The 25,466-nt window shown below is 46.4% G+C and overlaps 2 protein-coding genes across 6 annotated transcripts in view; one reads left to right on the top strand and one right to left on the bottom strand.

The window, feature by feature from the left end:
* Positions 1-1,191, top strand: part of DDIT3 (DNA damage inducible transcript 3) — a 6,805-nt gene extending 5,614 nt beyond the window's left edge. The window contains exon 4 of one of the 2 annotated variants that reach the window (XM_083486793.1): positions 272-1,191. In XM_083486793.1, the coding sequence (XP_083342919.1) occupies positions 272-697 (426 nt within the window). In that variant the 3' untranslated portion in view covers positions 698-1,191. Of the gene's footprint in view, positions 1-268 lie in introns of both variants that reach the window. The other variant, XM_083486792.1, reaches the window with a different exon arrangement.
* On the bottom strand, positions 1,147-25,466 carry MARS1 (methionyl-tRNA synthetase 1). 4 transcript variants are annotated; one of them, XR_014521751.1, is made up of 22 exons: positions 25,105-25,344; positions 22,385-22,475; positions 21,215-21,314; positions 19,940-20,074; positions 18,666-18,741; positions 17,471-17,643; positions 16,290-16,402; positions 15,603-15,719; positions 14,634-14,837; positions 12,706-12,907; positions 11,723-11,797; positions 11,395-11,565; positions 10,479-10,574; positions 9,987-10,104; positions 8,867-9,080; positions 8,255-8,386; positions 7,275-7,379; positions 6,848-7,031; positions 5,609-5,680; positions 3,529-3,555; positions 2,268-2,542; positions 1,147-2,220 (listed from the first exon to the last, which is right to left on the bottom strand). XR_014521751.1 is itself a non-coding variant. In XM_083486592.1 (22 exons), the coding sequence occupies exons 1-22, from the start codon at positions 25,205-25,207 to the stop codon at positions 1,350-1,352; spliced, it is 2,703 nt and encodes a 900-aa protein (XP_083342718.1). In that variant the 5' UTR covers positions 25,208-25,466; the 3' UTR covers positions 1,147-1,349. The 4 variants fall into 4 exon arrangements, 2 of the variants coding, with proteins under 2 accessions (XP_083342718.1, XP_083342719.1); XM_083486592.1 differs by having other exon boundaries at positions 1,147-1,478; positions 2,477-2,542; positions 25,105-25,466; XR_014521752.1 differs by lacking the exon at positions 3,529-3,555.

Here is a 25,466-nt window from a genome sequence, read left to right as displayed (position 1 = left end):
TTCTGTAGACAAAAGTAAAGCAAATAAATGTGCATATTTGGTTGCATGAATACCTAATCCCATTTGTATCTCTCATGCTTTCTTCCAAGGAGCTCAGGGGATTCCCCCCCCCCCTTTTAATCATAACAACCTTGTGAGGCAGCAAGAAGTCCGAGGCTGCCCCAGTGAAGATGGATCAGGAACCCTGGTCTTTGTAGGCTAGGGATCACTCTGGCTTTAGGAGGTGAAGGCAAATAGTAGCTCTCACCATCTTTCCATTTTCCTACAGAAGGAGTTTGATGGTGTTGACAGTACTGCTCTGCTGTGGAACCTGGATGCTTCCAATCCCTTGGAGCCCAGTGGAAGTGAAGCAGTTGGAAACTGTGAGCTGGACCCTGATCTCACAGCTCAACTCCTGGAACTGCTAGCTGAGGAGCCTGCGGGACCTGCCGAGTCAGACTCCAGCCACAGTTCCCCAGCGCAGACTGGGACAGATGATGATGAGGGGGTGCCTACTAGCCGGAAGAGGAAGCATGGTAGACAGCCCCACGGAGGCAAGAGGCAGCGGGGCAGAGAGCGGGAGCAGGAGAATGAGCGCAGAGTGGCCGAGCTGATGGCCCACAATGAGCACCTCCAGAAAGAAATAGAGCGCTTGACTGCAGAGGTGGAAGCAACAAGAGCAGCACTTATCCAGCGTATGGTGAGCCTAAAGACTTAATGGATCTGGAGAACTTCCTTCCTGTACTGATGACTCACTTGCCATGGACCAAACAGAGCAATGCTTCACTGCTCCCAGCTTTAGCATCTATGACTTTAAAAAAGAAAGTGTCAAGCACTTTTCTATACAATAAACATTACCACCACCTGGTAGGCCGGGGCTGTTCCATAGACTAACTCTGCAACATTACCTTATGGGGGACTCAGATTGCTTATTTCTACTCTGGTTTAGTGAGCCAGCCTTGCTGAACTGAAATATAAAAGGTGATCATGCAACTAGACTGTGCCAGGCTATATATACCAGAGGAGAGCCATCTTGGATGAAACTGCCTCTGCCAACCAGGCTTGTTCTTAACATAACCATCACCACTTCACTTGTGAAGAAAAATGTGCGAGAAAAAGCATGTATGTATGAGTCCAATAATAGCTTTTGCATTTATAGGTACAGTATGTATTTAACCAATAAAATATTTATTTCTCACCATATAATCAAAACATTTCAAAGGATTCTGATTTTTTCATAAATGGGATTACAAAATAGGAAAAGGGGCTACAGCAAAATAATTTAATGTTGTGAGAAAGTGAGAAACTCTCCCATTGCTGAAATACAGCGAGCCAAGTGTCTGGGCAAGAGATGCTGCCTGCCTGACAATTCACTTTCTCTTTTTCGCTTTTCCCTCAGCCAAGTTGAGCTGCTTCTGTAGTTCTGCTAATTTTGAGACTGCAGCATCAACCTGCTTCTTCTCAGCATTCTGAGCCTTCAGCTGCTGCACGTAGTTATCCTAGAAAGAGAAATGAGCGGTAAAATGTTGCACTCTTGCACAAACAGGAAGCAGGGTGAAGCCTGCAAGGCAAGAGTCCTGAAAGACTGCAAGTTACAGTAGTTGGAACCTGCAGCCAACATGCTGCTCTGTAGAGTGCATTGTCCTGTCAGCCTTACTGCATCCCTCATCCCAAGTAACGCAGGCTGCCTCCTTAACTTTTCTATAAAGGTGGCTTTTGCCATGCCTCTATGCCATCTCTGCCCTCGTGATACAAGTACTCCTGTTTCCAGGCCTAGTGCAAGATGGTGTCCTCCCCCCACCAGTGTAATACTTAAGGAAAACAGAAACCAAATTAAACAGCATTGCTTTGCAGAAAGTGATTTTCAGCTAGTGCAACCCATGCTTGATGTATATACTCGTCGTGGTTTCTAAGTGGAACTTCACTCTTTCTGGAGGGAACCTCAAGGAAATGTGGCCCTCTAGGACTTTGTGACCCTTAGAACTCTCTCCACCTGTCCCAAGCTACACCTTTCACTGCCTCTATTTTACACAGCTATTAGGCTGTGAATAAAGCCTCAGTAAACACAGACTAAAGCTGTCAGCAAATCTTGCTCCATTTTATCACTTTTCTGTGCCTTAGTGAACCATGTGTGTTTGCTGGTTGCCAGTGCTCTTCATTACTGCATGGGATAGGAAACTATTTTAAAAATAGTTCACAAGCCATTTTTTAAAAAATGTTTAAAATGCAGCCTCCCCCAACCTGGTGCACTCCAAATGTTTCGAACTCTATCGCCCATCACCCTTGACCTTTTGGCTAGCCCAAGTAGGGCTGATGGGAACTAAAGGGCATCGGGGTAGGGAAGAAGCTGAGTTATTTTGCAAGGCTACAACTGCTTGGCCGCAACTACTTTGCCATTAAAGAGATAATCATGTAGTTCTAGCTGTGCAGTTGGGCTGATCGGTTCATTAAAAACAAAAACATTTAAAACTATAAACAGTAGAGTGTGCAACCTTACCTGCTTGGCTACTTCTTCCTGAAGATCCTTTGTTCCTACTGCCTGTTCACCTTTTACAACTTTTTGCTTGAAGGGGAGGAAGGGGAAGAGAAATAAATCTAAATGAGTGGCAGTATAACAGGCTTCACCAGCTTAGCATCCAGGAGAAGGATAAGCAGAACTGCTTTAGTATAGGTCTCAGATGAAGCTCAGTTAGTGGCAGGCACAGGCAAAGAGTCACCAAAGTTTGAAAAGGTGAACTGCACTGTTCTTGCTTGTGGGTGGGTGGGGGGGAGGAGAAGACACACATGCAGGATACATGCATGTTCATTAAGGTACCACTGGTGATAAGCCCTCAATCTTCTCCCAGTGCCCCTTTGCCCAGTAGGGTAAGAAGGATACCCATAGTTGTAGGTAGCTGTTCCCAGAAAATAAGCAGTGAACAGGCTTAGAGGCAGTAAATAGGAAATCATGTAATCCAACCCTGACTGCTTTGATAAATGCCATGCGTTTTGCCTCTCAAGCCAGATACAGATGGCTTAAAGGCCTTGGTTAAGCAACAGAGGAAATTTACACTCTTGTCACACATGTGGATGGGTCAAATCTGAATCAGAAGTGAGAGCTGAGTGGAACTCAGATGATGGAAAACAAAATGTCCCTTGTAATTTGACTGAACTTAAGGTGGGGAAAAGTGAAGCATGTACTGGAGAGCAAAGGTTATATATACAAAAGTTGGAGAACTGCCTTTCCCCAACTTGACACCCTCCAGTTGTTTCACACTACAACTCCCAGCAGCCCTGGTCAGCACGGCCTGTGGCTAGTGCTGAGCTGTAGTCCAAAACATCTGGAGGGCACATAGGGGAAGGTGGTGGGGAGCCCCAGGCCCTCTAGAATTCTCCACCTGCCACCCTTCTCACTGGCTTTTCTCGGGCTGAAATGTGTCCTTGAATTCTGACAGTGTCTATTGCTTGTCTGACTGGAGGATAGCCAAGCCTCGTGCAAATGTTAGATCAATGGAGAGCCCTTCCTAAACCTCAGAGCCACTCCTGGTGAGCAGGAAGAACACGTTTTACCTTCAAATTCAGAGGGAAGTCTTCAAACTGGAAAAAGCACAAAAGGATACGATACCACAGCCATGAGGAGTAGAGAGAGAGAAGCAATTAGGTGCCACAGCAGAGGAAAGAACTTTGCAAGTAGCCTAGAGCTCTAAATACACACTAAAAATAAAAGCACCAAGGGGGAGGCAAGAGATGCTTGCCAGTGCTAGGGATGCAGAATCCAATTGCATCCAGCCAACAGACACATTTTGTGGCTGCTGTGGATGCTGGGTAGATGACTAGCCTAGGAACTAAACCATAGGTGCAAAGCAAAATATTAAGGGAGAGAGGCAGAAAAGGGCGCAAAGCACTGGAACAGTTTCCCCTGAGACAGTCACTTGGGCAGAACAAAACGGGAGATGTCAGAACGAGTCTCCCCAAGTCTTTACCTTCAGAGTGTGAAAGGGTAGAAAGAGGTACCCTCACAAAACTCTGCTTTGCCCATGCATCCAACAAACCTAAATGATCCAATCCCACACCTCATGCAGGGCAGAATGACCTGACTGGAAAGAGGTGTGGCCAGAAGAAGCAAGTCAGGCAGAGATGCTGGGGGCAACCTCCTCTGTAGAGTACCGTATTTTTTGCGCTATAAGACTCACTTTTTCCCTCCTAAAAAGTAAGGGGAAATGTGTGTGCGTCTTATGGAGCGAATGCAGGCTGCGCAGCTATCCCAGAAGCCAGAACAGCAAGACAGATTGCTGCTTTCACTGTGTAGCGATCCCTCTTGCTGTTCTGGCTTCTGAGATTCAGAATATTTTTTTTCTTGTTTTCCTCCTCCAAAAACTAGGTGCGTCTTGTGGTCTGGTGCGTCTTATAGAGCGAAAAATACGGTACTTTGGGCTGCCAGGAGCCTTTTCAGCAAATTCATTCATTTCCCGAGGCACACAAGCCGTTTTCTCATTCTGCCGCTCTGATACACAGTTTGGGCATTACTGTGTTGAGAGAGTGCAGCTGTGAAATGTTTGGGACAGAGGGGGGCAGAAGTGTTTTTCTGGCCCCCAGCAGGCAAGTAGCTGCAGCTTACTGGGAGGAGTGAGGTGGCAGAGAGGTTGACATGGTGCAACTGCATTAGCTGAGCTAATCTGGTACTCCTGCCAGTGTGTTTGCATCATGCCACCCTCCCTGCCTCCCAGTATGCAGCAACAACTCACCTGCCAGGTCAGGTAAGCACCTCCCCCCACATCTGCTACTGCGTACAGGATACATTAAAAAAGGGTAAAGGGACCCATGACCATTAGGTCCAGTCGCGGACGACTCTGCAGTTGCGGCACTCATCTTGCTTTATTGGCCGAGGGAGCCAGTGTACAGCTTCCAGGTCATGTGGTGAACCAGAGCAGCGCACAGAAACGCCGTTTACCTTCCCGCCAGAGCAATATCTATTTATCTACTTGCACTTTGACGTGCTTTTGAACTGCTAGGTTGGCAGGAGCAGGGACCGAGCAATGGGAGCTCATCCCGTCACAGGGATTCGAACCGCCAACCTTCTGATCGGCAAGCCCTGGGCTCTGCGGTTTAACCCACAGCGCCACCCGCTGTGGCAGTTTTACTAACTTGTAAAATGGATGTGCTTCTTCAGTAGCTTTCCAGTTAATCCTCTGGCCATTCTGCTACTCTCAGAGGCCCAGCAAGGTATAGGGGTATCACGAGAGGGCCTTTTTCGTGGTGGCTCCAAGAATGTGGAACTCTCCACAGATGTGCATCTGGTACAATTTCTGTCAGCTTCTTTGAAAACAGTTCATCATCATGAATCAGGTAGGCGGAACTGGAGTGCTTACAAGCTCAGGAAAGATGTTTGTGCTGTGGCAACATTATGAGGAATGCAGTCAAGCTCACCTAGCAGTTCTTGAGCAATGCACATTGAAGTGTCCTCTTCTTGATCAGTTCCTTTCCCTACACTCAAGCCTGAAAGCAGAGGCTCTCCACAGCCCCATTCAGTTTTCGCTGAGCTCCTATAACTCCCCCTTTGTATTTTCACTAAACACTTACCCTGCCCACTCATTGCATGAAGTTCTCCCAGAGGAGCTCTACATCCATTGGCTCAGCTGCTTTTCCTTACCTGGCCACCACCAAAGCGCTTCCGCAGGTTTTCAATTTGTTCTGTCTCCAGCTTCTGGAATAGAGGTGTCACCTGGTGGGAAATTAAGGAGACAGGTGGGTCCACAGAATCCTTTGTGAACTTGTCCCACGCACATGTTATGTGTATTCTATATGATTACTTTGAGAGTACTGGGCATCCCAAGAAATGCGTCTAAGCATCTAGTCCCTATGTTTGCAGAGAAAAGTTTGTAACTATGTAAGAAGTAACAGTTAGAAGTAAGTAGGAGGATGACAAAGGAGAACTTCACTTTCGTTTCTTTGTTGCCAATTATTTTTATTGATTTTCCAATTTTAACGCCATTACACAAATTAATTCCAAATTAATGCAATTGTTTTAAGAGGTTTCCCATGTGCTGGTCCCGATGGTTCTTATTCATTTCTATTACAATCCATTTTACAAAATTATCACATAGTCAACAGCTGCACTCTTAATGATTTCTATTTGTGTTATATTATGTAACTTTCAAAAAACTTCAAGTGAGGAACAATAACTTTATCCTTTCCTCTTTTAATTTTTATTGATATATTTTCCTTTTTTCTATTTATACATCATACACTTTTCCATCATACAAAATTTCTTTACAGACTTCCCAACCCAAAGCTCCGTGGCATTCTAGATGTACCTTACTTTCCTGATATCTGTTAATTTTCCAACCCTATTTTTCTCCTTTCAATTCCTTTGTTGCTGTTAACTGTTGCTCAAGAAATTACCCCGGCTTGTAGGTTAGTTTTACTACCATCTCTTTTTAAATATGCAGGAATCTCAGCTAGAGCAGCCATGACAGATGGCCACCCAACCTCTGCTTAAAACTCTCCAAGGAAGGAGAGCCCACAGCCTCCCAAGGGAGAGGTAACATAGAGCAGGGCAACATGTTAACATGAGCAGTCTGTCTGCTGCATTCTGCACCAGCCGCAGCTTCTGGACCAGATACCAGGACAGCCCCACACAAAGCCCATTACAGGAGTGGTATTCCTTTTAGCTCCCAACTCAGTGATCTTTCTCCCAAACACGCTAGCTACTTAAGTGCTGGGATTATATCTTATTTTTAATGGAGGAGCATTCTGTTATACAGGCCTGAAGGGGTACAGCCAAGAAACAGGTTTACCATCTTATCTACCGTTGGAGATAACTGGCCCTCAGTCATAGCTCAGAAAAGACTTTAGCCACAGTATATAGCCTCCTCTCCCCAGCACTTACCGTGCCAATCTGATGCCCAGCCGGCAAGGTGCAGACAAAGTCGTTGGTCACCACGTTGTAGTCAGCAGGAATGCACAGCTGTTCTTGGATTGCAGCACTCACACTGGGCATGTAGGGTTGCAGGATAACAGATAGCAAGGATGCAATGTTGACGGCTACCCCTATCACTGTGCTTGCTTGCTTCCTAGGAAGATGAAATGATGCTTGTTAATTTTCCTAGGAAGATGAAATGATGTTTCCTCCCTGCGGGAGGAAGAAGCCAAGAAGAGGAGGTGGCAGTCTATATACCAGAGCTAAAACATGCCTCCAAATATAAAGCACTGGTAGCCAGCTCAGAGCAAAGGGGGAGACATTATTCTGCTGAGTTGGCTGGTCTGACTAGAGGGCACCATCAGAAAACAGCCTTTTCCTCAAAGCAGAGACTCACTTGTCAGCCTCGCTGCCCTTGATCCGTTTCCAGGGTTCATTGACCTGGAGATACTGGTTGCCAAGGCGAGCAATGTTTAGGATACTGCGCAGGGCATCACGGATCCTGCAGGAGAAAAACAGGAAAATTGTAGGAGGAGCCAAACCAGGGAAGAAGAAAATGTAGCAGTCTCCTCTTCGCCCTAGCTGCTAGAAAGGACCAGGGCTCATAAATAACCACTTGCCTTATACCTGGGGCAACTTAACAACAACCTCCAGGTAACTATGCAGATTATTTTATTTTATTTTTGTAAATCAGCTGTTGGTCCCCCCCTCCATTTTTCAAACCCTCAGACTACCACAAAATACTAACACAGATCCATGCGGACAAGCAGACTAGTAAAACACCTTGCGGGTTATCACTTTTTGTCAAGTTATTTGCAAGGGTGACAGAGCCTGCTTTTTCATTGCTTTATCTCTACCTTAATCTTAACATGTCAGTTTTGCCTCTCAAAAAGGCATGGGATAAGAAGCACACACAGATACATAACCAGAAATAAGCATCTAACACAATGTGAGTAGAACTCTGGAAGTGAAGATTTCTTCCACATGCATTTACTTGCAGTTAATGAAAAGAATATCTGCACATGCTCATGAGAGAGACAGATACAGATATAACTACCGTATTTTTCGCTCTATAACACGCACCCGACCATAACATGCACGTAGTTTTTAGAGGAGGAAAATCCGTAGACATGCCACCCGTAGGCATTTCCTCCATAACACGCACAGACATTTCCCCTTACTTTCTAGGAGGAAAAAAGTGAGTGTTATGGTGCAAAAAATACGGTAATTCACATGTTCAGAGCCAATCTGGAGATGATCTCCTTAGCCAACATTCTGCTGCCTGTGACTGGGAAGGGCCCTTTTCAGTACTTGTCTAAACAAGGGATGGAACCAGGCCCTCAGGCTAATGGCACATGCCAGGTCCTAAGGACGTACTTGACCTTCTCCAACAATTGGTTGTATTGGCGCAGCTCCATAGTGATGTGAACCAACAGACTTTTGTCATCCTGACTCAGCTCCATGGTGGGGACGTGTCCCCCAAAGAATTTGCACACAAAGGACCCGGCTCTGAGAGAAAGAGACAGAGGAGAGAGGGATGAGGGACAAATTTTATTGTAAGCCATTAAATCCTAAAGTTCTGGCATAGTCATTTTATTTTACAGAAAACCAGACTAATTGTAATGATTTGATGGTTGTATTGCTTTTTGATTGCTGTGAAGCCAATGATTTGCATGCAATAAATGTATGGCTAATGAACAGGCAGATCACTTAAAATTTCTAACTGGGTACAACAAAAATAGAAGGAGTTTGCAGGCTATGTACAAAGCAGTATCTCCCAACCAGGGGTGGGAACAGATCTGTATCCATTACATAAGTACAAATCCACTGAACAAACCATGTGTTGGGTAAATTACCTGCTTTCCTTTTCTTTATATGAACTATCTGAAATACATTCGTAATCCTGTTCCTCTCAACCACCACCACCAGGCTGCCATGTTCTAGTTTCACTGTGAATTTGAATGACTCTTTCCCTCCTCACCCCATTACCTGTTGATGAAGTTGCCAAGTGTGTTGAGAAGCTCTGAATTGTTTTTAAGCATGAGATCATTCCAGGAGAAGGCACTATCCTGGCTCTCAGGCCGCAAGTAGAGCAAGTAGAAGCGCCAGATGTCTGCAGGGATGCCCGTGTCTTTGGCCATATCTCCAAAGACCCCCACACCACGACTCTTGGAGAATTTGCCATCCTCGTAGTTTAAGTACTCTGCAGAAAGGAAGATTAAGTGATGGAGATTAAGAATGATTAATTAATGAAGATTAAGAGGTTCCGGCTAATTCACAGAGGATAAGGTTCTCAATGACTACTAGCCACGATGTCTTTCCTCTCCTTCCAGTGTTGAGGCAGTTGGTTGGCATCGTCTGTCTTAAGCGACAATGGAGTGTGCCTCCAGGGGCAAAGTCAAACCACTGTGGTAGCAGAACCCAAGTGACCTCCCTGGAGCACAAGCCTGGGCAGTGTTTATGGAGGTCCTGGGCTGCTCAGACAACAAAACCCCACTAATGTAGTCCAAAGGAAAGCAGAGCAATACGTTTGGCACCAGCTTGGCTGCAGGAGCTGCTGGAAGGAGGCGTACAAGGCACCACCCAACCCTCTTAGGGCCTCCACTCCTCAGTCCTTTCTCCTCCAAAGAGATCCCGCAAGTCGGCGGAGGTTTAGGATCAGAATTTTCCTTCTAGGTGGGCTACCTTCTCAAACTGAAGAGCCCTACCTGTCCCTAACTTCCCTCTACAGCACATGCAGAAACTGCCTTCTTGACCATGGGACCCATCATTGGTCTTGTTAGCTCAATCTCTGCGTGCAGGGGAAGTCCCTACCTCACCTCTGAATATGAGGGAATGGGTGCAGCACTGTTGGACTCTGGGGTCCTACTTGCGGGCTTCCCATAGGGATCTGCTTCGCCACTGCCTTTGGCATCATCCAGCAGGACTCATGTTCTTAGGGGGTTTTAAAGGTTTGCTCAAATCCCACTTCAATAGCTCCACTACAGCTTCCAGGCCACATAAGATGCAACCTTTTTGTGACATAGTCTAGCTTAAACCAGCAGGGTTTGGAAATGAGGGCTGGAAATGAAAGAGCGGCAGGTGGGGCCAACTCTCACACACAGACTACCTGTTGCAATAAGATGGTTGACGAGCGTGTATCGATCCCCAGTACCCAGCAACGAACAGGGAAACACAACACTATGGAAGGGGACGTTGTCCTTGGCCATGAAGTTATAAAGCTGAACCTGAAGAGAAACAGGAGATGGACTGCATGGTTGTCACACAACCCCCTCACTCTTTGCTGCCCCAAATGGCTGACTAGTCTAAAGGGCATTTGTTTGGAGGGGTGTTACAGAAGCACAGATACCCCTGAGGATGGGATAATCACATGGGTGTACAGGCACCCTGGGTCATAGATGCTCCCACCCCATCTCCAGTGCTTTGATACACCATCAGACAGAACATCTGCCTGGATTCTAGACTGAAGACACACACGAGAAAACTACTGTACATCCTTTACATAAAATGAGCTTATCTGGAAGGGATCTCTCGGTCTTATTCCTTCTGTGAAAGAGACCAAGCTACAGTGGCAAGTGTGCAAAACTAACAAGCTCATCACCTGTTCTGGGTTCTTCCACCATTTCTCCCATTGGTCAGTGTAATTGGCTGCAATGGACAGGTAGCCAATGGGGGCATCAAACCAGACGTAGAACACCTATAGAGAGAGAAGGGGGGGGGGGCAAAACATGAGGGGATGGTTCACAGAAGGCAGGCAAGGGAGCATTTTCAGAGACCGGAGTGGCTAGTCTTCCAGTAACATCCTGCCTTTGAACTTTTCCCGACCAACATTTCACTTGAAATTTGACAGATCTGCTCATACACATATTTTCAATCCTGATTTTTTGAAGTATGGAAGGCCATACTGATGCTTAATTTCTAAAACAGGCCACAGCTCAAACCTTTAAGACAATGCCAATTATGTGGAGAGTGGCTGCTGATTCTTCAGTGGTGAACTGTAGGTATTCTGCACATGCTCAAATGAATCAACACCACTTGACCATTCTAGAGCTGTACCATTGGTTTCAAGGGTTGAATCAATAATTAAGCTACAGGCATAAGTTCTGGTTAATTAGCAAAACGACGAGTTTAAGTCAAAGTATGAATATATTTGATCGGAATTAGAAAGCATTTGATTGACTGGCAAATGCAATATGAAGTTACTAATGAATAATACAATTGAGAAGGTTATTTTAGACGTTCAGATAACAGGCAGACACAACCCAGACAACTTTCTGGGCTCCTTTTACAATGCCCTCCTTTTTCTCCAGGCACCACTGACACTAAGCTGTTTTGTCTCTAGACTCCCTACCTGCTAGAACTCCCAATGCCCTGATCCATCCTGCTGAAATAGTACTGTCTTTCCTGTGGTGCCCCTCAAAAAGAAAAAGCCTTGGACCACAGAATAGGAACAAGCACTCAGCAGTACCGTGAAAGGATTAAGCACTGACCCCCTGGGTCTTTACCCCATCATTCACCTTGTCACGGAAGTCATCCAAAGGGACTGGCGTGCCCCACTTCAGGTCACGAGTAATGCACCGTGGCTTGAGCCCATCACGGATCCAGGAACGGCTGATATATCTTGCATTGGGGGTCCAGTCCCCAGTGGACTGAGAGACAGTCAGCCACTTTTCCAGGCTCTCTTCTAGCTAAAGGTGAGAAGATCAGAGACAGTGAATGGGGATCCTGGGTGTAATGTCATAAGGTCTAGGGCTCATTATGATTGCTAACAACACTAAGCAAACTGTACATCACATGTACATCGTACTGTCCTTTAAAGACACTAGTAAAACAAGAGAGACTCACCTTGGGCAGGTCCAGGAACAGGTGCTGGGAGGATTTCACCACAGGGGTCGCCTGGCAGACTTTGCAAACGGGTTTCTGCCAGGATGGAAAGAAGACAAGGCCATGGTATGCTTGACATTAAGCCCAGCAAGTGAACAACATGTAGGAAGTAGTACCAAGCCCATATGTAGGACTGCCACACATGCAAATTCATGTGTGCTGGAAAGTTATTATTGGCTGCACCTCCCCTTGTTCTGACTGACAAGCCCAGGTTTTAATCAATGAATCGTTTTCCAGGGAACAGCAATTTGGGGAAAGGATGTTGAAGTAAAGATTAAAAACTATGTTTGTTCTTTGCATGGATCTATGCTATTTCCTCCACCACCATTAATTTTCCTATGCAAATCAATAGAAATATCACTCTCTCTCCCCTTTGAAAGCAGGGTCCTTGCTCTCGCGCTCTCTCTCTCTCACGCTCTCTCTCTCTCACGCTCTCTCTCTCTGCGTGTGTAACATTTCCCCCACCCCAGTCTTTTCTGGGGATCCATGCTCTTTATTCCCACCATCACCTGCACTCCTAAATTCCAATTGTACACAATCCAAAACAGTAAAGTCTCCCTTGAGGGAAAATCACTTTGAAATTTGGCAGGTTTTGTACCCTCAGAATTGATTTCAATTCTGGTATAAAATAAGGAACCTTTTCTTTTTCAAAAAAATAATACTTTATGGTGCCCTCCACGAAAACCCCTGGATTAAGCCAATGTGGTATGCCTAAATCATTCTGAGGGCTCTGCTATGCCTGCAAAGTTCATCTACTTCTGTAAAAAGAGAAGGACCTTGGGCTTCCACCGCCAGATTCTATGGGGAGATGGGTGGTATGTAATCTGTGCTAGACTAGCATGGTGCAAATGAGACACATTCCACCATTCTTTCTAGCAATCCAAGACAAAGATAAAGAGAAATGCTAAGTATGTAGGTTCCCAGGATCATATGGGTGGCAGTACCTTAAGTTCAGTGGCATTGATCAGTTTGCCACATTTGTCGCACTGGTCCCCACGGGCCTCTTCATAGTTGCAGAAGGGGCAGATGCCTTCCACAAAGCGGTCAGCCAGGAACCGTGCACAGTTCTCACACTTCAGTTGATCCACTGTCTCTGTCAGAAGGTAGTTGCGCTCCAGTAGCTTCTGGAAAATGTCCTGAGCTATCCTGAGGTGAGGAAGAGAAGAAACATATGAAGGAGGGACATCCTCAACCTTCGTATGGCACACACCCCAAAAATTAAATAAAAATCACATCAAGGAAAACTTGGCAGTCAATCCATGAACAATTAGCAGACCAGTGTTTGTCTTGGGCTTGCCAACTGCACCTACACCTTCTGCTGATGATTCTCTAATACAGCAGGAAGGCTGGCAAAGCACTTCATACCTCTAGGACAGGTGTGAGGAACCTTTGGCCCTCCAGATGTTGATGAACTACAACTCCCACCAGTCCCAGCAAGCATGACCAATGGGAAGGGGTGTTGGGAGTTGTAGTTCATCAATATCCATAGGTCCAAAGGTTCCCCACACCTGCTCTAGAACATGGAGTACTGCTCTCCTGTGCCCACCATGGTCCAATTTAAGGAGGAGGCCCATCTCATAACACTACCTGTAGTGTGAAATTCATGGCTCAGTTGTCCATTGGTCAGTTAAGAACCTTTCTACGGCGCAAAGGAAGTCCCACCGACCTGGTTCTGCATTGCTGAACCCTGTAACATGTGGCTTGCCTTACTTGCTCAAGCCACTGGAAAGTGACCAAACAGCAAACACCTGTGTTTCCCAATGGCATATTAGTGTCTGGTGGTGTATGTAGGCTTGATGGGAACTGGTGCCAATTAATCATATAGACCAATTATTATTATTATTATTATTATTATTATTATTATTATTATTATTATTAAATCCAAAGTGATGTACAAAAGATTAAACTGCATCCTATCTTTAGATGTGTATCTGACCTTGCTTCACAGGAGGGGACTGAACATGCTTCCTACAACAGTACACATAAACATGGTAACTAAAATTCCATCTGGCCCAGTTAGTATCCTCGGACAATGCTGTTTTGCTCATTCAGAGACAGGGATAAAAGTACTGTGACAAATCACTTTATCAGTTTACCATTGAACAAGACGGGCCTGCAGCCACTACACGCAAGCTGCTAACCAGTCAGGACTGCATTCTGAGTTTATCTGCCAGACCTCATATATGATGTGGCGCACCTGAAGTTCTGCATCACATTTAGTGGCACCATACACTCTTTTGTAATACACCAATGGGAGCTGTACAGGATTATTCAGAAGAAGAGAACTCACATCCTAACTCAGTCTGTGCACCAGTGGCTTCCAAGGAACCCATCTACCACCTCTCAGCAATCAAAATTAACCTGTCAGTAAGTTACTAGCCCACAAGGAGTTCCTTCTCACCCACATATATGCTGTTTTGTCATTTGTAGCCCAAGGCAGGGGAAAAATAGCAAACAAAGCCAAATTTTGAAAAGCTTCCCTTTTTCTGGAGAAGCCAAAAACTTGCTACATTGAGCACAGTCATTGACAAGCATGCCTTAAACCTGTACTTGGCGCCAATGCCTCACCCTGAGCGCTCAGTTTGAGTAGAGGGGCAACAATGTGAAATAATTTAAATAAAAACATATTATGTGCTCTCAGATTTTTAGGTACAGGCATTCTTTGTTTCATGGCAGCTGGACCTCCATGGTCACAGAAACTGTAAACAAGTCCGTCAATCTTTCCTGCCCATCTCTGACAGCCAGTTTTACAGTTGTTAAAGGCTAGGACAATAAGCGGTTTGTAAGAGAGAGCGCAAAGTAGTGCTGCCACATGAGGCATTCATGCTCCTTTTCCCTTGGCCATTGTGCTCCCTTTCCCAGCAGTACTTACTTGGTCTGATGGGGTGTGGTGGTGCGGCCAAAGTAGTCAAAGGAGATTTTGAACCACTGGTAGATCTGGGCATGGACAGTGTAGTACTTATCACAGATTTGCTGCGGTGTCAGCCCCTCCTCCATGGCCTTTGTCTCTGTGGCAGTGCCGTACTCATCAGTACCGCACAGGTACAGTGTGTTCCAGTTGCGCAAACGACAGTACCTGGACAGGACACAAGAAATGAAACAGGATGCTTATCGCTACCTGCAAGGACCAAAGTTTCACACAATCCCTCTGTTACTTCAAATGGGTCAGAGCTCTGTGGGAAAGCACATGCTTTGAATGCAGATGGTCCCAGGTTACATTTCTGGTACCTCCAGTTAAAAAACACTCAGACAGAAGGCTGGGAAAGGCCTCATCTTCAGGTCTTGGGGGGCCACTGATACTCAGAACAGAGCAGAAAATGAGGCTGCATGGACCAGTAGTCCACTTGATGTGAGGCAGTTTCATATGATCTCATTAGATTAACAGTTAAACCCTGTCTATGATTATGGAAATAACCCTCACTGAACTCAGTGGCTCTTACTCTGTAATAACTGTTTAGAACTGGAGCCTAAGACCTGCCCAAGATCCAAGTTGCAACACACACATTTTTTTTTATTTTCTTTCATAATATTTACACACTGCCTGCCTCAAAGTAGTTTGCAAAGTGTATATAGGCAACGTAAGCACAGATATCCAAGTACACATATTGTGGGATTTTGCAAATTCATTGTAAAATCAGATTCATTAAAACAATATCAAATAGCAAGAAATCAATTGGCTCATATCACCAACCACTCTGATATTACCAGGTACAAAGGAAGCTGGTGGACTGGATACACCTTGAAAAAGAATAAATTCTCAGCCTCCCATTAACCCCCCCCCCTTTTCAAGTGATTGACATATCCTAACAAGAGTCGGTGGTGAAAGGCATCAACATCTTACCTGGCAAAGGTATCGGCACTGAGGACACAGCCAATGATATTCCCAAGGTGAGGCACGTTGTTGACATAGGGCAGGGCACTAGTGATCAGCACGTTCTTCATGCCTTCCACGGGAAGTCTGCAAAAATGAGCCACAAGAAATGGAGCCAGAATTTAAGGAGAGAAACTGTGCTTTGGCAGAAGAGCAGGGAGACACAAGAAGGAAAAAGGCTGCTCTGTGAGGTTACACTGTAAGTATCTGGGCTCCTGGGGAAGTTGCCCCTGCAACTTAGAAAGGCCAGTTCTTTATAGGCTGGATGCTAGTCTTCTGCAACGCCAAGTACAAACAGATCCGGATACTCTGCTAAATTTGCAAATTGGCATTTGGCTCCTAAACCTCATGGCTGTGGGGAAACTCCATTAAAAATTATCACACATCACCACAAAATTGCTTATACAGAGGAAGGGGCTGTTGTGCTGTGCACCATGTTGCATTGATAAGGGTTAACCGCTAACCCTAACACTGATGCCAATGTTCACCATGATATAGATATGGATTTATTTTCATATATTCATACATAGAGATGTTTGGCATTTTAAGACATAGAACAGGAACATAGTTCTGCTCTTTGCTTTGAAGTCCTCTTCAAAACAGCCCCACATCATTTCCACTAAGGCCAGGACATTTTAGCCCAGCCAAGGTACTTACATAGGCTGCTTTGGCTTCCAAGGTTTGGGGAGGCCAGCTGGCCCTCTGACCCAGACTTCTGCAATTGCTGCAATCTCCTCCTCAGACAGAGACCTCTGAGCGGATTCCTCTTCCTAGAGAGAGGAACAAAAATCCATTTCCAAACCTGCTTTGCAGGTGCTCAGCACCCAGAAGGCAATCACTATGCTGATGAACAAAGTGGCACAGTCCAGAATTGCAAGTGTGGCTCAGACACACCAGGGCAGTCTGCACCGCCCCCCTCTTGGAGCATCTTCCCTCCCCACATGGTGCTTTAGTAATTACTGGGCTAAATACCAGTCAACTAAACAAATCCTAAACATCTTCTCAGAATCTAGTCATTGACTTTTACCTAATTTTCACAAGCAGAAGGAAAGATTTTATTTCATTCATTTTATCTGAATGCCACTTTGCCACCGAAAAGAAAAAAAATGCTCAAAGCAGCTTACAAAAAAGAAACAGAGATGCATTTCAAACAAACATGACAAAAACAATTTCATAACAACATAGCAAAGCAATAGCTCAATAGGACCACCCTGCTGAGAGCCTGAGGGCCCTGCTCCTGCCTCTATTTACCTGGCCCAGGGCAGGGACTGACAGGCTTCCTAAGGACTGCTGCTGCTGCCCAGCAGAGAGGGCTTCTTCCCCTAAATTGTTTTTATATCCTTTTAAATTCTTTTTTTAGCATTTCAACGGTTTTTAACTGGGCTATAAGGGCACTTGTTGGGATGTGCCTGGGATGAGAGGAGCAGGGGGGAGGCCCAATTACAGCGGTTCTGGGTAGGAGGTATGGTGTGGGAGGAGGGGCAGGGGTAGTTGTTGTTCTCTTTGGGAACAACATTCCACAGGGTGGGTGCCACTACCGTGAAGGCCCTCTGCCTGGTTCCCTGTAACTTGGCTTCTCGCAGTGAGGGAACCGCCAGAAGGCCCTCAGCGCTGGACCTAGAGTGTGTGTTTCTGGCGTTGGAAAATCGGAGCAGATTAGGGATTCTGCTGGTTTACCGCCCGCCTCACTGCCTAGCAGTCTCCCTTCCGGAAATGACAGAGCTGGTCTCTGGGGAAGCATTCAGTCTTCCCTTTCCCCCACCTGCAGCAACATGTGCTCCTCTTAGCACCATTTGAAGAGAACTGGAGGTCTGGTTCACACGGAAGGAGGGCAATACCTTCAGCTCATTAGTAGCTGGCTTCTCAAAAGCCTGGTTGGGAGCAGGATGCTTTTGCAGATAAGCCTTCAGCTCCAGCAATCCTTTGGGCGTCCATACAGATTCAACAGCCTTCTTGCAGTACTCCTTCTGGCTCATGTTCTGGAACCATCTCCTCAAGGCTTTTAACTCATCTTTAAAATCAAACAAATTCCAGAGGAAAACTCTCACCTTGGTAACTGCTCAGTCTCAAATAGAAATGTATTAAGTTCCTATTTGTTAACATCCACACACCACAATCTGCGAAGATCCCTGCCACGGACTCAAAACTAGTTGGAGACTAGTTTTGCCAGGAGACCTCTTCTGGGCAAGGCAAGCATGGTTGGAATCACCAGAGTGATCAGAATCAAGATAGCCAGGGGGGAAACGAAACAAAAAGCTAGCTATTGTACCTTTATATCAGTGTGGTCTAAATAGTGTTTTGGATGCCCTAGGATCCCTCTGTAAGATGATAGCGGTAGCAGACAATCCTTCCCCTGAAAGAGTTTGCCACGGCTTGTCTTCCCCTGTAGCACACAGCCACAAGAGCATGTAAGGTTTTTCCTAAGGTGCACTCAGGGGCAACACAGCAACTGAGCAAGTCTCTTTGGTGTTGCATATGAGCTGGTTCTGTCCTCTGCAAGGCAAGGGGGCTCCCTGAAGGCAGAATGTTTGGCAATGATCCAAATGCTTCCATTACTGAGAGAGGGAAGAGTGTGATAAGAAGGACCCCCCAAAACTCCAATTATGTATTTATTTATCCAGTGCTTTAAAAAAAAAATACATTTAGGGGTACTCTCATCTTCCTACTCATATTGAAATACTGCCCCTCAATGAGGCCAAACTTAGATTCACAAAATGTTTAGGGGAATGCGTCCCCCCATAAAAATCACTGTATTTATCTATCATATTTATATCCCACCTTTTCTCCAAGGAGCTCCAGGCAGCACTAACGGTTCTCCTCCTCCCCATTACCCTGTGGGGAGTGTGACTGGGCCAAGGTGGCCCAGTGAGATTCACGACTGAGTGATTAGGGACAGGGAGAGGAGAGGAGCCACAGCAACACGCAGAGGCTCATCCAAACCAGCAGGCAGATCGGCACATCAAAGTTGCCTCCTGTGGCCTTAAACGTGACCACGAAATGATGCACACTAAGGCCTTTGGCAGCATCTCTCACCTGGCAGGAAGGATTCATCCCTTAACAGAGGGAACAGGGCGCCCCACAAGACGACATCAACAGCTGACTCAGCATTCTAGATAAAAAGGTCAGGGGGAAATTGGTTCGCAAGTGTGAACAGGAGGGGCAAAAGGACAGAATAAACTCTAGAACAGAGTTGCAAAGTGTTTCCCAAAAGGAACAAACTCTTTCCATAATATGCATTTAATATTAAGTTTAAACTTTCCAGAATTAACACTGAAGAGACTTCCGTGCCTCTGTTAACCATTTTATCAGAGGGCTCCTTTTTATTATTACAGAGCAATTTGCAAAATTCCTAAATGTAGCAATTTTGCATAGGCTGCTGTATGGCGCATGCACACATGCACACACACTGCAATCTTTTTACTAACTTATGTAATTTACGTTCTATAACTTTTGCATTTGTGCTCAGTGGGCCATAAACAAATCATATATTTGATTTATCTTGTCAGCAAAAGCCAGCATAACATAGCAATTTAGTACACATATTCTGTAATAAGCTTTTTATATAAGACAATAAACTTGTGTTCTGAAATGGTCACTGGAAAATACAAATGCACCAACTGAGAGGACGGGTATTCTTGTCCGATCTCTTACCCAAGGCAGGATAGCCTTGTGCATTCTGTGACTCTGTTGTTCCAAATTGCACAAGAACAGCACTTGGTATAAAATTTAGCATCCAGAGTATTCCAGCTTTTATTATTTCATTTTGCGGTTTTTAGCCCTTAAGGTGAGAAAGCTCAGCAAGCATTGCGCTCACGCATACAGACCTAAGCCTCAAAAGTCAGAGGTGAGACCTCGATGGCACTTCAAGCAATTATAGTTCTCTCCCCGTTCTTTGCTTTGCTCCCCTCACTTTGCTTTGTTTTCCCCTCCCCTTGGTCCTCCTGGGACAAGAGCCACATAAAACGATGTGTTGCAAATGGCAAGACCTTGGCTTGGAACCAGTCCTGCCAAAGATAACGGGGGAGGGGGGGTGAAGATTCAAAGTAGTGCTAAGGAGATTCTTCACCAGGGCAAACAAAATTGCTTGCACTGATGGAGAAATCTCCCTGCTCCTTCCCACACATGCTGTTGTGGGGGTTCTGGAGGATGAGGGGAGGAATTCCTGTTCCACAAGCAGGATTCACTGCACTGGCGCCCGCTAGTGCAACTATTTAGCCTGAAAGATCCAGAGTTATTGGATTTCCCTCCCAACTCTACCAATCCTTTGTCAGTAATGCTCATTTTGCTACACAGCGATTTTTACTTACCCCGGTAAGATAAGGAGTACCCCTTTTGACAAGGGTCTGGTCAATGTAGTTCAGTGGTTTCTGAATAATCTCCAAAACCTCCTCTCCTTTCTTTCCATGAACCAAATGAAGATACAAGGCTGCAGACAAAGCAGGCTAAGAGGAAAGCCAGAGGGGAGGCATGTTAAGGCCCACACACACACACACACACACACACACACACACACAAACACACACACACAGAGAGACATCATCCTAATGGCAGACATTTTGCTAGCCATATTTTACATATTTAGTTCCTGTGTTCAGTCTCTGCAACACTCGTGCCAATGAAGACACAGAACTTGAGGAAACCCTAAGCAGATGAATAGGTGGTTTCCCCACCCCCCACTTAATGATTTTCATTGAGTTTTGTAGGACAGAGTAGAAGGACTGCAATACGGAAGAGAGTTCAGAGGAGCAGCCTCAACCCCCAGGAACTGGGCAGTTTTAGCTTCCAACCCAATGGAATTCTTAAGCAAACCCCTTCATCTTCTTCCCTGTAAGTAAAAGGTTATTATTCATTCTATAGGAAAAGTGCTGCATTGGTAAACTAAGGGGGAGGGGAGGAAGTGGGGGAGAGAAAACCTATGCTCCAAACATTCGGTGCAGAAATGTAAGAAGCCACTGTTTTCCACTCCAGTCTGCACTGTTGCATGCAGCACTGTCTCCTTTCTGCTGCAGTTTGTCTTCTGTCAATAACTAGGTTATTTGTCCTTCTGTCCACTGTGGTGAAATTATGTAATATATGTATTTAACTATGCCAATTACATAGTACGCATGTTATTCCACCCCATTAATTTCAATTATGTACTGATGGCTGACTGAAAGCAACAAAAGCAAATACTGATGGTATTTGCTGGATTGATTTCCGTTCCGGACATGGACAAAAAAGTGCATGTTTGCCATTTCCTCCACCATTTCTGTTTTTGTCAGAATTCTCCGACATTCCTACTAGGTGACCCACCCTCCATCAACAGGAAGCTTAAAGAAGCATCTTGCACACACACCCAGGGACCCCTGCAATATAGAATCACTCCTTTCACACCCCACCAAGAAGAACTGGGCATTTTGGAAGGTCAATAAACTGAGCCAGAGTCTCATCCATAGGCATCTGGGTATGTAATTAAAGAAAATAAGGCCGCTACTAAAACCTTCTTTCACTCCCCCCCCCCGAACAATACCATCTCCCCTCCATGAACTGCAAGAACATGCAAATGTTCCCACCATAAAGCAGCACAGCAATGCTTCACACACCTCCAGCTCAGTTGCATCCCACTCAAACAACTGGTTGGAAAAATTGGTCTCATCCTGGCCCAAATCACGCATTTCTTTTCCAGATAAATGGAAGAAGTACCTAGAAGAAAGAGAGCAGAAGAAACTAAGCACTCTCCACTGGGAATATGTGCACACTTCTAGATGAGTTTAAAAGACAATCAGGAAAACAAAACTACAGTAGTGCTTTTGTTCTATCACAAGGAGCCCTCATTAACCCCTTCTGTTCCTAAACCCAACATGACTGCCTTGTCACATTCTCTAACTTGTGACGGAGGCTGCTTCACAGAGCTTGCTTTTCTGTGCTCTTCTGCTTCACGCACTCCAGTATGAGATGCATACCTTGTTTCTGTGGTGTGTGCTGGCATGACCCAAGACCGCTAGAGAACCAGTGTGGTGCGGTGTTTAGAGTGCTAGAGACCTGTGCCCAAATCCCTATTCAACCATCAAACTCACAAGGGGGTTGGGGGGGTGGGATAGCAGTCAATATCTCTGCCTTCCCTTTCCAAGCAGGATTATTCTTAGAATAAAATGGGGAAACCCTCATGTGGGATCCTTGAAGAAAGAGATTGAAATATAAACAGCAACAGAGATGAAGCCTGCCTAACATTCAACGAGAAAAGATTCCAAAGACCAGACTCTAGCACTCACAAAATTCCCCATGAGGGGAACCCACAAATTTTGGTGGCGCACATGTGTGTCTGATATCAGCATGCCTGGGGCGTGCTAATGTTGGACACGGGCGCCACTGGGCATGCTGACATTGGCATGCACACCCCGGGCACCCACAGTCACGGGGGCAAGCCAGCGCTGCTGGCCCACTCCATTGGTTTCGATGGGACAAATAGTCTTCCCCACCCAGAACCCCTTCTCCCTCAGTAGCAGTGGTGCAGGGTTAACACTATGGAGACTGGCACGGGCCAGCAGAAGGCTGCACTGGCCTGTATGGTGTCAGGAGATGCTACACAGGCCAGTGCAGCCTTCTGCTAGGCGTGCGTTGGTCCCCTCCAGGCAACTTCTCTGCTTGTACTATCAACACCGCTGGAGTTATCTAGCATCACCAGTACCACAGACATTGGACACAACACACAATTGATGTGACCAGTAACTTGACTTGGAAAGCACACAGGGCATTCAGGGCCTCATACTTACTGGCAAATCGTATTTGTGGAGAAGAGGAAAGACTCTTTTTCCAAGTGCAGAGCTGGGAGCTGGGAGCGGGTGAGGAATGGGACGACATGAGCTGTCAAGGAGGAGAAACAGAAGTACAGTTTACACACATACAAGAGAATTAACTATTTTCTAGCAGGTCTTCTTTGCTTTGAGCAACTAGGAAAAGTTGACAGGGGGCAGAAGAGAGTTTATAGCAAAATGGTATGTATGTTTTATTATACAGAAGCTGTCATATGCAGACCCACATTTTTCAATACCAGATTTAGTTGCTTCAAATGGACTCAATGGTAAAGCACAACCTTTGCACATGAACAGTTTCAGGTTCAACCCCCACTATCCCCAAATACAGATGGGAAAGATCCAATGACAGGAGTGCCACTCAATCCAGCAGTTAGGCCTCATTTTTGTCTCTAGGCCCAAAGTTTAACTAATGACACCAAACAACCAAACAAAATTGACATTTTGCCAAATTTTTAAAAAATCTCCCTGGACAGCAATTTTACCCAGAAAAAAGAGGACTTCTCTGGGGAAAACCAGGCGTATGGCAATCCTAACATTGCGTTCAACGGCAGGTAGGATGGCCAAAGTCTTTTTCCCAGATGCTGGCCCCTTTTCTATCTATCTATCTATCTATCTACAAACACATTGATTCAATGCACACAAGTTAAACGTATGTAAGTTGTGGACTTGCAGTATAGACTAGAGTTCTTCAACTATGGTTTCCCAAACGTTGCTTGATTAGAACTGCCATCATCCTGAACCACCAACTAAGCTGGCTGGGACTAATGGAAGTTCCAGTCCAACCCCTGGGGACCGGAGGGTGAAGTAGGCTGTTGCAGGCAGAGACTCCTGTGGGGTACCGATTCCACACCTGCGACCACTAATGTGGGTTAGGATTCTTCCATCTCCTCAGCCCCACTCCCCATACATGACAAAGCAGAAGTTAAATGGCTGTCAAATGGAGGATGGTGCAAGCTTGTTTTCTTCTGCTCCGGAGGCCAGGACCTGAACCAAAGTTACAAGTAGGCCTGGACAATATATCGCCCAGGACTGGTATGAGGGGCAGACTGCAATGGCAGCTTCACTCAGCGATATATTGTGGGTGAAACCGCCATCCCTCCTCAGTCTTTCTTCTACCAGCACCCAGCGCACTAAGGAAGAACAAGTTGCGGCCGGCGCTGGAGGCAGAGGGACTCAGGAGAGGCAGCAGCTTCACCAGTGATAAGCTGCTGTGTGAAACTGCCACCTCACTCTGCCCTCACAGTGGCGCAGAGGGAGAAACAAGCTGCATTGACCAGGCTCAATACAGCTTGTTCCTCCTGCCGCTTCTTTAAACCACTTGGCTGAGCAGTGCGCCACTGCCCTTGCCTCAGCCAAGCAGTTTTACAGAGCCCCCAACCCACCGCCAGCTCGCATGAGCCAGTGGCAGGGTGGGGGCTCTGTTAAAGTACTCTCGCTCCCCAGCTGACGGAACTTGATCCTCCTCCTGGTAGGATTGGGGCTGCTTAGATGGGGACGGGAGGGTTCGCACCCTCCAGCTGAAGAAGTCTAACGGAGTCGCCACCTCGCCTCCAGCTTGTGCAAACCAGAGATGGGGCTGGGGCTCCCTTACGACTTCTCAATTGAGGGGTGCGGGTGAGTCCCTCTTGGCGAAGATGTTCAAAGGAGCGTTGACCTCGCCTCCAGCTTGTGCAAACCAGAGATGGGGCTGGGGCTCCCTTAGACTTCTCAATTGAGGGGTGCGGGTGAGTCCCTCTTGGTGAAGATGTTCAAAGGAGCGCTGACCTCGCCTCCAGCTTGCAAGCTGGAGATGGGGTGGGAGATCCATAAGCCCCACATCCCTTTGGCTCGTGCATGAAGAAGAGGGACGTGGAGCTTCTTCAGCTGGGGGGTGGGAGCCTTTGCACCAACCAGCTGAGCAGCGTCAATGAGAGCAGTGACAGTTACACCCAGTGCCTCACGGGGCTGGGGTCAATGCAGCTTGCTCTTTCAACACTGCGGTATATTGCCAGACCAGGATGGTTGGCTGGTGATAGATTGAGATGTTGAAAACCTGTCATTGCCCAGCCCTAGTTATAAGAAAGGAGATTCTGACCAAACATGGAGAAGAACTTTCTGACAGTAAGAGCTCTTTGACAGTGGAACTGTTTTCCTTGAGAGGTGATGGGTTCTCCTTCCTTGGAGGTTTTTGACAAGCGTCTGGATGGCCACCTGTCATGGATGAGCTGAGATTCCCGCATTGCAGGGAGTTGGACCAGATGACCTGGTTTTTTATTATTATATTTCGATGCCGCTTTTCATTCAAATGAGTCCCAAAGTAGCTTACAAAGAATAAATAACATGACTGAAGATAACAGAGCATCATAATTACAGCATAGGGTCTCTTCCAATTCTACAAATCTCTGATTCATAACCAATCCAGGTTAAGGGATGCTAAATTACAGAACAGCAGAGGGTGGAGCAGTCCTTAAAAATCAGAATTCAAAGCGTTAGATCGGGATGGGGGATCCTCAGGTGGAAAACCAATGCTGCTGCTGCTGCTGCGATAGGATTTTGTTTCTCATTTCCAGCTCATTTCTATTTTACATGGGAACAGTATAATCCTCCTCCTCATTATAACCATCTCCCGTGAGCCACCTGAAGACGTCGGCGAAACTGGGGTGTTTCCCGGGAAAGGGGGGCGCGCCCCCGGCACTCACCCTCCGGAGGGACCCACTTCAGCTCCGCAGGGGCGCCGGTGGCCTCGGCAGCCGCCAGCACCTTCAGCGCCCCGGGGCTGCCCTCGCTCAGGAACAGCTTCATGCTCGCTCCGCTCCGCGCTCGGCTCCGCAGCTGATGCAACTCCGGTCGGACCGGACCCGCACTTCCTCCCGCTGCCCACGTGGCCCGCGGAGCCGGTCGCCCGGGCCCTCCCTCCGCACACCCACTCTGGGGCTTGCGCACGCACGCACGCACCCGGAACTACCACCCCCAGCATGCATTGCGCACGGGACGGGAAGTTGTCGCGACAGACGCGAGAGGGAAAGGAAAAGGAAGCCGAGTCGGAAAAGGAGGAGCAGGC

The sequence above is a fragment of the Podarcis liolepis genome (genome assembly GCF_965112155.1).
Source record: "Podarcis liolepis genome assembly, chromosome: 2".
Classification (NCBI taxonomy): Eukaryota; Metazoa; Chordata; class Lepidosauria; order Squamata; family Lacertidae; genus Podarcis; species Podarcis liolepis.
Note: the sequence above shows the minus strand (reverse complement) of the source record. Positions and strands in the feature narration are given on the sequence as shown.

Bases quoted from the DNA above. Each gene is read 5' to 3' on its own strand.
- MARS1 (XM_083486592.1), bottom strand. From the start codon at position 25,207: ATGAAGCTGTTCCTGAGCGAGGGCAGCCCCGGGGCGCTGAAGGTGCTG. The intron at 14,838-15,602 runs GTAAGATGTTGA...TGTCCTGTCCAG, and splicing joins AGTGCCGATACCTTTGCCAG to GTACTGTCGTTTGCGCAACT. The intron at 5,681-6,847 runs GTAAGTGCTGGG...ATTTCCCACCAG, and splicing joins CTGGGCATCAGATTGGCACG to GTGACACCTCTATTCCAGAA.